The sequence below is a fragment of the Trichoderma evansii genome (assembly GCF_050947405.1).
Source record: "Trichoderma evansii strain SZMC 28006 chromosome Unknown GGI43scaffold_18, whole genome shotgun sequence".
NCBI classification, from domain to species: Eukaryota; Fungi; Ascomycota; class Sordariomycetes; order Hypocreales; family Hypocreaceae; genus Trichoderma; species Trichoderma evansii.
This window is the reverse complement of record NW_028145188.1, coordinates 489,317-502,337: the sequence shown is the minus strand read 5'-3', so window position 1 is coordinate 502,337 and position 13,021 is coordinate 489,317. Positions and strand designations below refer to the sequence as shown.

At 47.1% G+C, this 13,021-nt stretch overlaps 5 protein-coding genes across 5 annotated transcripts; all 5 read right to left on the bottom strand.

Moving 5' to 3' along the window:
• Positions 1 to 256: 256 nt before the first annotated feature.
• GGI43DRAFT_411827 (phytanoyl-CoA dioxygenase family protein) lies at positions 257 to 1,953 on the bottom strand. Its single transcript, XM_083206760.1, has 2 exons — positions 1,278 to 1,953; positions 257 to 1,168 (listed from the first exon to the last, which is right to left on the bottom strand). Exons 1-2 carry the CDS (start codon positions 1,755 to 1,757, stop codon positions 746 to 748), a joined length of 903 nt encoding a protein of 300 aa, XP_083058132.1. The 5' UTR covers positions 1,758 to 1,953; the 3' UTR covers positions 257 to 745.
• A 601-nt stretch (positions 1,954 to 2,554) lies between these two features.
• Positions 2,555 to 4,603, bottom strand: GGI43DRAFT_411826 (glycoside hydrolase family 18 protein). Its single transcript, XM_083206759.1, has 3 exons — positions 4,084 to 4,603; positions 2,701 to 4,014; positions 2,555 to 2,632 (listed from the first exon to the last, which is right to left on the bottom strand). Exons 1-2 carry the CDS (start codon positions 4,583 to 4,585, stop codon positions 3,281 to 3,283), a joined length of 1,236 nt encoding a protein of 411 aa, XP_083058131.1. The 5' UTR covers positions 4,586 to 4,603; the 3' UTR covers positions 2,555 to 2,632; positions 2,701 to 3,280.
• Positions 4,604 to 6,145: 1,542 nt separating this feature from the next.
• Positions 6,146 to 7,673, bottom strand: GGI43DRAFT_411822 (Phospholipase/Carboxylesterase domain-containing protein). The gene is made up of 4 exons (XM_083206758.1): positions 7,259 to 7,673; positions 7,125 to 7,160; positions 6,618 to 7,027; positions 6,146 to 6,451 (listed from the first exon to the last, which is right to left on the bottom strand). Exons 1-4 carry the CDS (start codon positions 7,643 to 7,645, stop codon positions 6,364 to 6,366), a joined length of 921 nt encoding a protein of 306 aa, XP_083058130.1. The 5' UTR covers positions 7,646 to 7,673; the 3' UTR covers positions 6,146 to 6,363.
• A 160-nt stretch (positions 7,674 to 7,833) lies between these two features.
• On the bottom strand, positions 7,834 to 10,541 carry GGI43DRAFT_411821 (cytochrome P450). Its single transcript, XM_083206757.1, has 7 exons — positions 9,806 to 10,541; positions 9,521 to 9,712; positions 9,316 to 9,450; positions 9,033 to 9,232; positions 8,811 to 8,962; positions 8,722 to 8,751; positions 7,834 to 8,645 (listed from the first exon to the last, which is right to left on the bottom strand). The coding sequence occupies exons 1-7, from the start codon at positions 10,242 to 10,244 to the stop codon at positions 8,105 to 8,107; spliced, it is 1,689 nt and encodes a 562-aa protein (XP_083058129.1). The 5' UTR covers positions 10,245 to 10,541; the 3' UTR covers positions 7,834 to 8,104.
• A 141-nt stretch (positions 10,542 to 10,682) lies between these two features.
• GGI43DRAFT_127760 (uncharacterized protein) lies at positions 10,683 to 12,719 on the bottom strand. Its single transcript, XM_083199127.1, has 3 exons — positions 12,543 to 12,719; positions 12,089 to 12,474; positions 10,683 to 12,042 (listed from the first exon to the last, which is right to left on the bottom strand). The coding sequence occupies exons 2-3, from the start codon at positions 12,417 to 12,419 to the stop codon at positions 11,048 to 11,050; spliced, it is 1,326 nt and encodes a 441-aa protein (XP_083058128.1). The 5' UTR covers positions 12,420 to 12,474; positions 12,543 to 12,719; the 3' UTR covers positions 10,683 to 11,047.
• Between the last annotated feature and the right edge of the window lie 302 nt (positions 12,720 to 13,021).

Genomic DNA, 13,021 nt, shown 5'->3' with positions numbered 1-13,021 from the left:
GGCATATTTATTCAAAATACGAATAGAGACTAGACGTGGCACGAGAATGAGTCATTGCGAATTAATTGATTCCTAACCAGGCGTGCTCACCTACGGTTAATATGAGCTCAAAGGAAACTTCCTAAAGCGGGCAACCCAATGCATAGAAAATAAGCATAAACTGGGCATTCTCCGAGTTTACCGCGTCAAATAAAGCCAAGTGTAATTTTGTCTTTTTTTTTCAGACCCTTCCTACAAGAAAACAAATGCTCGTGAGTGCACTCTTTACTTTTATTCATTGAAACATTCATGGATATTTATGTTATTGCGTACTTGTAGTTACAGGCTTTAGTGGTCTCAACTACATGTACCTAACTCGCAAGAGACTTTTTTTCTTTTCAGACATGACGCTGTAATACAGGTCACCTCCCTGCAGCTCTGACCAGTAAAAACAACACATTTCAAGGCGTGACAACAAGATTACCGAGAGATTAGGCGCAACGCTGTAGATTTTTATCCGGCATTGATTGGCCAGTGACTAGTTGGCTCGATAGTATCATGCATTCTTCCAGTGCCAGAGCGCTCGATATGAAACAGACCAACGAGCGTCAACCGAGTTGATTCCAGTTTCAGACCATCAATATCATATGTCAATGTCTGCAAACTAGTTGGGTGCAGAATAAAGACACGATCTGATATATTATACATATCATATGCAACCTACTTACATGTATGATAGAGATCAATGGTGAAAAACAAGCATCTCTCACAGCTTCGACTCGAATTTGCCCTTCCACTTCTCCATCAACTTCTTCACCGCCGCCCTCGGACTATGCCCATCCACAAAGCCAATAAACGGGCTGCCAACCTTGTATCCAAGCATGCCCACCAGCCTCTCCGGTATCTCGTCCAGCTTCTCCCAGTCAACCGCCAAAATCATGTTTTCCATGGGTCGGATCCAAGGCTGGCAGTACTGCGCCGTCAGCGCCAACCTGGGCTTGTCGCTAACATTAGCGCCGCCACCGTGCCACAGCGTGCTGAGGAAATAGATGATGCTACCCGCAGGCATGATTACAGGGATGGTGTCCGTCATGGTGGGGATGCGGTTTGAGTCCCAGTTGTGAGAGTCGGGAACGATGACAGTTGCGCCGTTGGTGGCGGTGTAATCGTCCAGCGCAATCATGACGGCCTAATATTCATCCTCCAGTGTCAGGCCTTTTATTCTTCAACATCAAGCACATGCATAAAGAACAGATCGTAAATAGGTAAATAAATGAATAAAAGAAATAAGTACTCACCGAGCCAAGCGGCCTATGCGGTCTCTCCAGCGAAGCAAAACCATGATCATAATGCAGCGTCTGCGCCGTCTCCCCAGGCAAGATATTGATGCTCTGAAACGAATTAAGCAAATATCCAGCATCCAAGAAATGATCATTCAGCGCCAACACATCCTCATGAAGCGCAAATGCGTCGAAAATCCGCGACTTGTTTACCAGCGAGTACATGCGCTGCGTCTTGTGCCCTTCGAAATTGTTTCGGCCCGCCTGTCCAGCAGGCCCAGCCGTCTTCGGGTCGTTCGTCAGCCTCAAGGCCTCAGATTTCGCCGCGGCCACAGTTGACGCATCAAAAGCGTCTCGGATGATGACGAAGCCGTGCTTGTTCACCTCGTCGATAAGATTCTGCATGCGGGCGTCTGGAGGCTTTGACTCGCTGAGCAGCCGCTTGTCAGCTCCGACTTCGTTGGGGATCGAACCTCCGCGCAAGCGTAGGGTACTCATTTTGGTATATATGAACTAGTAACAAACAAAAAATGCAGAAACCAATAAGAGTAATAATAACTCTCGTGATACGCGGCCTGAGTAGTAGGAAAATACTACATGTGTTATGTTCGACTTGAACGGGGAAGGATGATTATCCCAAGAAGCAAGATTGCCTCAGGATCAAGCTATACATATACCTGCATATATATGACATACGACTACTAATACATTAAACTTTAAGGCAAACTAGGGTACTGAGGATAACATGGGGTCACATACACGCGGGTGAGAAAAAGTGACAGCTATGCCCCGTACCACAACTAACTCTAGAGGTTGTAACTAGACTCAGGCCACTCATAGGAATATACATGGAAAGTAAGCTGCTTTTTACCAATTTACAGGCTAACATAAGGTAGTTTTAAAAAGAAAATTAGATATATCTATTTATCAACAAAGGCTCTAAAAAAGAGGTACTACACAAGACTCATGTACAGACAAAACCCAAGTCGCTTTTTCGAACTCCTCTATTAACTCCATAGGATCAGCCGCACAGCACATGAGGAGGCGGAGAAGAGGGTCGATCCCCGGTAAGCCGAGGAAGCTTGCTGTCGCTATGCCGAATCCAGGTAGCAGTAGACTACGTATGGAGTACATACTGCTGGTATAGATACTAGCGGCATGTCTTACACGAGCTGAACGACCTGCTGAATCATTTTTCATACTAATGAACAAGAAGACCGTTACAGTACACTGCAGAAGCCCAGACGCTGATTGGAGCAGAGTTGGTTGAAGCAAAGTTTATTGCCGCCGTCTTACATGAAGTTAGCAATGGCTTGTAGTTTCTCACAATGCTGACGCGCGACGTCCCTCAGCAACAGTAGCATCAAGTTATGTACATATAATGGACAATGAACCCAAACCGGCAAGATATCCACTTGCACAACTAACGGCTTTCAGTAGGCTATCCGTCGGCCCTACAACTCACATGATCTAATAATAGCCGGGATAGCTAAGAGATGATTCATGAAACTATAGCAAAAGCTTGTCTGATTACTATTGCTCGTACTTCGTATAACAGATAGGAGTATCCGCCAACTATAGTATCAATCTTAAATAACATTATGCATCATATATCATCTTGTTAAATCATTTACTGTATTCTCTCGGAATTTTTTCCAACGGATTTTGTTGAAATCTAATCGAAATTGATCCATTGTTTACTAGAGATAACAGTCGGCTACATTGTTACAATTAGCACATGGAAAGGCTCACTGGCTAATTTTTCGAGGGAATACAAGAGTATCAAGAAAAGATTATACATATCATAAGTCGAGTTTTAAACACACTTCACAGCTCACTTAATTTAAATAGGCACAAAGCTATTTCAAATTTGAATATGTTCAATTCGCTCGCTTTTTTATTTATAAACGAAATGGGCTTTATACACAAAACTTTACCCAGTTAATTTCAAGTTATATACAAGAAGATTCGATATCCCACTCCAGCAATTTCCTCCGCATCGCTTCATCCCTAGTCGCCGCTTACTGAGAGCAGACGCCGTTGGAGCAGAAGTAAGGGTCAGAGCAGTCGTTGTCGGTAGCGCAAGTAGCGCCGAGGCAGTGTCCCGCCCAAGAGCAAGTGGTAGGGGGAGGAGTTGTGCTGCCAGCGGTGCCGCACTTGCCGCTGTTGCAGGTGAGGGAGTCGGAGCAGTCATCGTCAGTGCTGCAAGTAGCACCGGCGCAGTGGCCGGCCCAAGAGCAGGTGGGGGTGCTTCCGGGAGGAGTGGTGGAAGAGACGGGAGGAGGAGGAGCAGTGCCGGAGCCGGAGCCGATGGCGGCCTTGATGGTCTTCTGGAAGTTACCGTTCTTGACAGCGAGCTGAGCCTCCCAAAGCATGATACCGCCAACGTTGGGCAGGTTAAGAGCAGAGACACCGTTGTAAGCAGAGATAAGAGAGCTGGGGGAGACGTAGCCCTGGTCACCATCGGCACCGCTGGCCAGCGCACCAATGAACAGAGTGGCGTTACCAATGCTCTTGCTCCAGTTCTTGACGGCACCGTTGAAGCCGGACTGGCCAACGTTGCAGTCGTCGTTGTTGTAGAACTGAACCCAGACGTAATCAAGGAGCTGGCAGACGTTGAGAGGCTCAGAGGCATCAGGGAAGGGGCACTGGGGAGCAGCAGTAAGGTAGTATTTCTTGCTGGTGTCCTGGGCAAAGTTGGATCGGAATCGCTGAGTCATGGCCAGGTAGCCAGTGGGGTTACCAGTCTCGTTGTCTATATTGAAGGATGAGATATTAGTAAAGGTAGGCTTTATGGATCATGTTGGGAATGGCTTTTACTCACCGAGATCAACACCGTCGAGCTTGACGGTTCCGAAGGGACGGAGAGTGGGGTTGGCAGTACCACCCAAGAACAGGTTCCAAACCATATCGGCAACAGCCTGTCCCTGAGAATCGCCGGAAAGGGTGACTTGAGAATCGGCGATATCACCACCCATAGAGAGGATGACCAGCTTGCCGGCGGCCTGGCAGGCCTTGATGGCGGGAACCAAAGCAGTACCATCCTGGAGGTTAGTGGCACCAGCAGCCTTCTGAGCGGCAGATGGGCCGCCCAGGGTGCTCAGAGCGAGCGAGGGGTAGCCACCACCAGCAGAGAACTTGTTGAGGAAAGCCAAGTTGACAATGTCGTAAGAGGAATCGGCACAGACGTTGGCGAGAGTAGTGCTGTCGTCTTCAGCACCCCAGTAGACGACGAGCTTGCCTCCAGCGGCACGCTTCTCCATGGGTGCAGCGAGAGCAGCAGCGGCCAAAAGGCCGGTAGCAGCCAGTGCTTTGCTGAAAAACATTTTCGATATGTGTATAGGTATATACAGTAAAAAGGAATGAAAACCAGGCGGCAAGATATATACAAGAGGCCTGAGGAAGATTACCAGATCTCCAATGCTGCTGCTGTTGCTGTTGCTGAGTTGTCCAAAGGGAAACTTGCTGATCAACAAACACCTGGAACTAGCACATCTATTTATCTTTTTCTCAATTCTCAATTACAATAGATTCCAGGGACTTTGTCGTAGCAGTGGTGAAACGAAACAGCTTGCCGTATAAGCGCGGCAGAAATAGAACGGCCCAATGTGGCAGTCAAGAATAGTTGCTAGTGCAGTCTAGTCAAGAATCCGGAAGGTAGCTCCAGGTACGGCTTGACAAGGGACTGGTCTGGCCAGATGGGTGAAGTCTGGCGATGCCCCGGACGGCGATGGCCCAGGGTCATCGGTTCCTAGCGTTCCGAGCTAAACAAGCACTATGCATCGGAAAAGAAGCATACGAGTAAGATGGCGGGTTCTTCATAAACCATTATCCGATACAATCCAATAGAGGCATGCACATATGAGGTCCATCCCCAAGCGAGAGCACGCTTTCACCGGAATAACGTTACATGATAATACGATAAACGACTTCGTCTATAAGCACTTGCCTAAAAAGCCAACATGGCAGGCGAATAGAAGCAGAGACACCACACCATATACACAATGAAAGAGGGGTCATCGTATAGTCGTATGGTTCGTCCAATTGCAGCCAGAAAACTGCAGTCCTGCAACCGACAGCCCGTTTCTCTCAGCCCAGTTGAGCTGATGACAGAAGCATAGTGCACGGCTCCTACTGCTACCTAGAACATGGAGGCGTGCTTCTCTGTCACATGGAGGCGTTCCATTCCGTCTGTCAGGCCGGAGGATTAACGCCAGAACAGCAGTAGTCCTGTCAGGGCAGCCCAATCGGCGGCGAATGAGAGCCTACAGCAGTTTGTGAATGTCGTTGTGAGACGCTTATCTGACCCAGGGACCCTCCTTCGGCAATAGCGCTGGTGGGCACGGCGCCAGAGGCGACAGATTTGGCAGGTAGCTAAACCACGGCTAAGATGAAGACGTCGTTGGGGGTCATCAGCACCGAGGTCCAGCCGGCTTGTGATCTGGACGCAGAATACCTATCTATGCTTAACAACTTGCCTAATGAGTCAAGAGTTAAACTCAATATCATTTTCCCGTTGCTTTAATTTCGACGCTCAATTTAACCGTGTTGCATCCGATCCATTTAGACGTGCGCCATGGAACGATCGCGTAGCATCGTGCCCAGTTGTCCATTAGTGGGAATAATTTTTCCGTCTCGAAACACGATCGGAATCCTCCAGATGAGATGCCCCATACAAGGCTGTATAGTCTGTGACAAGGACTATTTTAAATGCGTCATGCGAGAATGCCATATGAAAAGGCTGAAATTTCGCCGTCCAAGCAAATGGTTCTGCTAGCCCAGCCTGTACAGTCAGCCGTTGGCTGAAACAAGGAACATGCCAAACATGGTTAGAAATAAAGAAGATGCACCCAATAGGAAGAGTCACTGGGCAATACAAGATGCTGTGGGGTCGCTAAAATGGGCAGGGGATCGTAAGAGAACGACCAACATCCCATCAGTTGAATTGAATGCTTGCTACTCCACAATAGGAAATTGCTGTACGCCTTGCTCTGGCATTTTCCAATGCAACGGCATTATTTCTAAGGTTTTTCCAATTCTTCCCGGAGGTATCGTAACTCAGTCGCGCACCACCTTCTCTATGCGGGCATCTAAGTGCCGTTCATTAAGCACTACCTTTGGCAGGGAGCTTCGATACGAGGAAAGACTCAACGTCATCAAACTCCTCCATACAGGCAGAGTGTCCCATGCGCCTGGCATTATGTCAGCTCGTATTCTGTATAAAGACAAGGAAGAAAAAAGAAGGTGAGGTAGGAAGGGGGGGAGAATGAAATAGCATGCCCGAGATAGCGATCAAGCAGCATGAACATGAATATAAGAAGTGAACACAGTGAAATTGGATGATGGGATGATGCTCACTCATATGTTTCTAGATTCACGTCATAGCTGAGCTCCTTGAGTCTCTGCTCAGTAGCCGTACCCCACTCGTACAGAACTGTCGGGTCCGCATCGCCGTGTCCCATGAAGATGGGTGTGTCCTGGTTTGCATTGGTCCCGGGGATGAACTCTTTCAACTTATGGCTGAGGGGCAGCCAACAGGACAAGCCAACGATGCCGGCCAGCTTGAAGGGAGCTGTGATGCCGGAGAAGACACTCATGGCGCCGCCTTGGGAAAAGCCACCCAGCACAACGCGATCAGAGGAGATGCCCTGTGAAACTTCATTCTGGATGAGAGAGTAGAGGTAGGCGCGAGACTCAAGGATACCGGCTTCATCCGTTTCGCGAGACCTCTCATCAAGGGTCAAATTCGACGAACCGCCAAGAGATTTCTATTACACGGGTCATGTTAGGTTGCATAGATACGCGTAGAAACTAGGAGTAGTCTGGAATACGAGTAGACTTGTGACAAGGCAAGGAGAGTCATACGACATCAAACCAAGCAGGCATGGGGTAGCCTCCATTCTATTAACAACAAACCGTTAGCCAATTCATATAACATTAACGTCTCTTCTTGCGTCTGGCGTCTGAGAGAGAAGATATACAGCTGATTACAAACTCACCACTGTAATGGGCATGACACGCGCATTCGGCAGGATGAATTTGACCTCATCCAGTCTGTGCTTCCTCTGCCACAACTGTACGGCATCGGCCCAGCCTTGGCCGCTATCACCCAGTCCATGGACGAAGATGACCGTAGCCGTGTGTCGTTTCAGAGCCGGAAACACTAACGGAGCAGCCCGAGCAGCCATGTTGTTGTCGGGATTGGCGAGATTGGTGGCGTCGTTATGGGTGTTGGGGATGGAGCTGCGACTGCTGCTGCTTGGTTTTCCAGAAACAAGATCTGAAACTGATGGATAAGACGGCAGAATGATCAGAGCAATTGCTATCAACGCCACCACAAGACTGAAACCAAACACGACGCTGCGGCTGAGGCTGAAGCTGGGCATGAGGTAAAATTGCAAGGATGGCGAGAGGCGGATTGGTGGAGATGATTGGAAGCGACTCTTTTGGCATGGCCTGCTGTAGGGCTGTGATTGGCCGCTGGATCGGATAGCGGTCCCTGTGCGGCTACCCCTCTATAGCGCCCCTGTATTGTCTTTGCCCCTCACTCGCCTCGCATTTGCTACTGAAGAGGGCAAAGAGCCGGAAAAGGATGGAGAAGGAGACAGTACCCTCTGAGGCGTTTGAACGAAATATTAATAAACAAAAAATTGCATTCATGCATTTCATATAGATATAACAAGTAGATGCGGCCAGAGACGGCAGAAGTCCAAAAAGTAGTAGAGTACATGTATTCACGACCCCTCCAATATTCCAACAACCTAGACAGTTTGAAGTCTCTACTCTTCTTTTCTAATTGATCATCTACATTTCTCATTAAATAAAGGTTAAAAACTCAACACCACTCACTTGGGGCTGAATACAACCCGCAGCGATGGCAGCGTCAAAGTAAAAGTATCCTTGGCATTCTTGTCAAACCCCTCCCCGAGGTCCTCCTCAGCAATTGCAATGTTATATTGAAGTGCGATTCGGCTGACAACCATCCGAATCTCCATCATGGCGAAATTCCTTCCCGGGCAAGCCCATTGACCTCGAGTAAATGGAATCCACGGAGCCTTTTCTGTCGATAGGTTCTCCCACCTTTCTGGCTCAAAGACATGTGCGTCTGTCCAGAAACGTGGATCTCGTTGTATTGTATAAGTCGGGACAGCAATAACTGTACCGCCTGGGATAAAGTCGTTGTCAATTATGAGACCTTGTGGAGGCACCACTCGAGGTAGGCCCCCCGGCACTGAAGGTTTGAGTCGCAGTGTCTCCTGAATAACATAGTCTACATATGGGATACTTTTCTCATATGTCCAATCATTGATGCCACCCGGAAACTGCTCTTCAACTGCTGCTTGAAGCTTTTTATAGGTATCAGTATTTCGTGCGAGAAAATAAAGCCTATAGAGCCCATGATATTAGTAAATCTTGCCAAGCCTAACGTATGCGTAAGAGGGACAGATAGAAAAGTCCGTACGCATTGGTTATGACTGCACTCGTTGTGTCACTGGATAGAATAGTTTGTCAATATGGTTAATTTGTAGCTGAAAGGCTATGCACACATACCTTCCAGTAATAATCAAGAGGCGAGCATCTTCTTGCATAGCCATCTCACCAGGAGGAGCTGATGAATCGCCTTCGTTGAATGCCTTAATTAGCCAAGATATTACATCTCGCGGATCTTGACCTTTAAACATTGCCGTTTCGTTGGCCACAACCTTTTGAACAGTTAGCGATGCGACGTCAAATATAATAATAAAAGCATGATAAACAAGTGAGGGAGCTCACTTTGCGCTTCTCCTGAAGCTGCTGATGGCACCATGTCGTGAAGCGAGAAAAGCCCGCTGCCGCCCCTGGAATTTTAGAGATCATGGATAATAACCATGGTGTCGTACCCAGAACGCCAATAGCCAACATGCTTTCATGAACGCCTTTGATAGCTGGATGCTCACTCCCAGATTCGAGCATATGGAAATCTTTCGAAAATCCTTTCGAATCATTAGCTAGGATATACCAAACTGATGTATGTTATATAGGCTTTTTGTGGACTATTTGGGTGGACTACACTTACCAATATCTCCCATGACATCAAATCCAAAAAACATGGCATATTCAGTCATGTCAATCGGACGACCGCTATGCTCCGCAATTTTTGACAGCAACAGATCTACTTTGGCTTTTACCCGTGGTGCGTAGACAGCCAGAGCTTGGTGTGATTATTAACATTGCGTTATATAGGACAAAGCTTGAAAGAAGAGGATCATCTCTCTTCATACCTCGAAAACCAAATCCTCTCTCCCATGCCTTCTTACGAAGTTTGTGCACCTTCAGAACTCGAGTCGAATTTAGAGAAATCTTAGTTACATCATTCGATACCTGTGCGTACCAAGGCGATCTTGTTGTTCGTGTAGGATGTTCATAGATAACCCCAATAGCAGACGGTCGGTTGATAGATAGTTCACGGGGACCTACAATGAACATTAAATAAAGTTCGACATTTGGTTGTAGTATTCATGATAGTCTTGTGATGAAATTGGCAAATACATATGAAAAAGACGTACCAACTCGAACAATATCACCATACTTTTTATGGAGATTTTGAATGTCTTCATAGGCTTTGACCCTCTTTGCTGCATGATTCATAGCATAGAATCGAGATAGTTTAGCCAAAAATGGTCCTGGAAACCGATTCAAGGGATGAAAAAAGGCTCTATAAGTGAGAATACTGGCTGCAACTCCAGTGTTGTACGCAGTTGCGATAAGTAAAGCGCGGGCCAAAGCCGCAATAACGGTATAGCCAGCAAGGTATACATTGCCAATGATCAAGACGAAGAAGGTGATAAGATATGTGAAAAAGAGCTGCCAAGCATAGCCATCGATCTCAAACCGTCGGAAAACAAGGTGATGGGAAACAACGCCAGCCAATAGCGATACAGATGTTGCTACCTGTGACGACAACTGTAGGGCTATAGCCAGCATATGGCCGAGCCTCAGAATCATCTTGAATAAAGGGAAGTAGCTCTCAGATCTACGCAGCAGAACACAATACCATATTAATAAGAAGAAAAAGGCGCGGAGAAAGTGCTCGAAAGGCAGAAGCTGGAATTGGTTCTCTCAATTTGCCTAAAGATGAGAGATAACGAGAATAAAATACTCCTTATCGTCTTGCTTTGCGGAACAAGCACAGGGGATTAAATTTACAAATCACTCAGTATTCCATGGAAGTTTTCATGTGTAAAGGCCAGTTATGTTGGATTTACGCAATCCATGAAGGAGCAAGTGATGCGGGGGAATCCATTTGTACCCATAATATTCGGGCCCTCTATCTTTAGTTTTAGAAATCCGTGCCGGCGTTTATACCCACTACTTTACAAACTGGTGGAGGCAACAAGCAGGATGTTGGTGATAATGCTACGTTCAACAAGCAGCGCAGCCAACCAATGAGTAGCAAATACTGCCGCCTTTTCCTGATGGGGATGTGACAGCTTGAAAGGCAGGGGTATAGATCCACAGTATGTTGCGCCAACCAATGTCTATCTGATTACGGATTGGGTGGCGGGTTTCGGCATCACCTGTGTGGAAGGATTGCGCGAAAGCTCTTCCTACATGATTGTAATGCAGATCAATTCCAACATTGCGGCTTTATTCGCATAGTAGCACAATTGAAGAGAAAGTTTGAAAATATGCATTAGGCATCCGCTAGACAGCCAAATCTGCCGAGTCAAGCCTCCATGTATCTTGAGTATAAAAGTACTATCGTATTTTTTGTGTAATGTTCACAAATTCTTTTCTTTGTCTGTTAATCACTCTTGAACCGCCAACCGACTTTCTCGTCTTGGCACAGGCCTCAGACCAATAACAGTAACGGTTTTACCCGAGACGCTAGTATCGTGAAGAGACTGAATCTCAAATTGGGAACCTGCAGAAGCGATATACTCTATCTTGCCTGGGTCATCCGACAGAGGTGTGATAAACGATATGTCATCCCATAGCCACGCATCAGACGGCGGGTTCAACACAAGAACTATTCCGTTGGAATAGTGCATAGCAGCATCGATATTGTCTGTAAAACTCCATGTCATCTTCGTAGTGATGGTCTTTCCCACAGATAAATAGCTAGCAAGGGCATCTGTCAATGGATGCGCGAGCTCGATGCCGACAGGGCCGGAGTTCAAAGGACATTCATAAAACTCGATGCCGAAATGCTCTGTACCAAGCTGTCGAATGTCCACCTGCCCGCTAAACAGCTGTGACTTCGACACGAGCGACGTCCGAGGCATGGATTGTGCGGCTGCGAAGAGGAGGCGGTTTTCAATCTCACTAAAATTATAAACCTCATCTACGACTTCATTAAGTTGAGCCTTGAGATGGTCTAGCGAGTGTGCCGGTTGCATCAAGAAGGTCCGCATGTAATCGGGGTCTTTGGGTGTGTATGCGGAGAAATTGCTCTGCCAAATCTTCATAGAAAGGCTCTCATGGTCCAAGGGATGTGGAAGCGAGGCTATTCCCGAATCGATATCTGTGTACTGAAAGATTTTAAAGAAGGTCATGCGCGCAAAGGATGCCGTCGTCCAGTCATAAATACACATGGCAAGCTCAAAACTGTAAGGTGTGAAAGGAAAATATTGTCTCCCTAAAACTCTTATCTCTTCAAAAGTTTTTGGATAGCTATCCGGAATGTTCTGATATGGCACAAATTCATTGTTGATCATCTTGCTAATGAATGCCACATCTTCAGTGGAAATGTCAGGCAAAGGCTTCAAGAGACCAGACACTTGCTTCGAAATACTATAACAAGCTGTCCACAGTGAGCTTATAAGCATACATATACGGAATCAACCAACCTGTAATTATATCTGGCACTCTGACCAGGCTAAGTGTGAAACTGTCACCACTGTCGTCAATCTGCAGAGATAGATTCAGTGGATATGGGCTATTTTCCAACGATGGACATGTAAAGTCGCTATCTATCTCGCGCCTCTTCAGCCAAAGAGTTTCTCCATTCGCATCCAGAGCCAGTGACTGTGATGAGTGCACCTCGGTGATATCAAGGAACCCATAGCGATCAACAATCAGACGAGTTGAAATACCCTGGCCACCTCGAGCGGCCTCGAGTGGATCCCCATCACTGAACCAAAGCCGTGATGCAGCCAATATCCGAATAAGTTGCCACATATCAAATAGTTACGACAATTAACGCAATAAACACTGAGTTTTGACTCTACGAGAGCTGAAATGCAAGTTAGTTCGGGCAGCCATGAGAGCCACAGGGGCACCTCTTTTCTTATACGTCCATACAAATGACGATCAAGAGCCCGCAGGTATCCTCTTGTCTTCTTTCTCTTCACTCATCATCTCTCGTCTGAGTTAGGATGTCTCAGTCGACCCTGCATGGCTAAAACGGCGGAGTTGTCACCACGTGTACATACAGCCCAAAGCATACATGCAACATGTCATGTGTACGAGTAATGAGTCTTGGTATAGCACCACCACACGGTCTCTCGGGTGCCGTTGAGCAAGCCCTTCGAATTGACACGGTGGCAGTACTACGCAGAGCCAGTATTGACCAAACAAACATAACGTGGTATGCGCTGCATTACATGTCCCTGGAAAGCCGCAATGGGACGATCTGATCTTGTAAATGAGCCAATGTCTCCATTTGCAGGGCTGCTCACCGCTGCCGGCGCATCTCGCCAGTGAGATCCATCTATGCAGCCATTTGCTTTGCTTGGCGATTCACGGGCCGCCTTTTCGTCGGGCTACATATAGGAATAGTC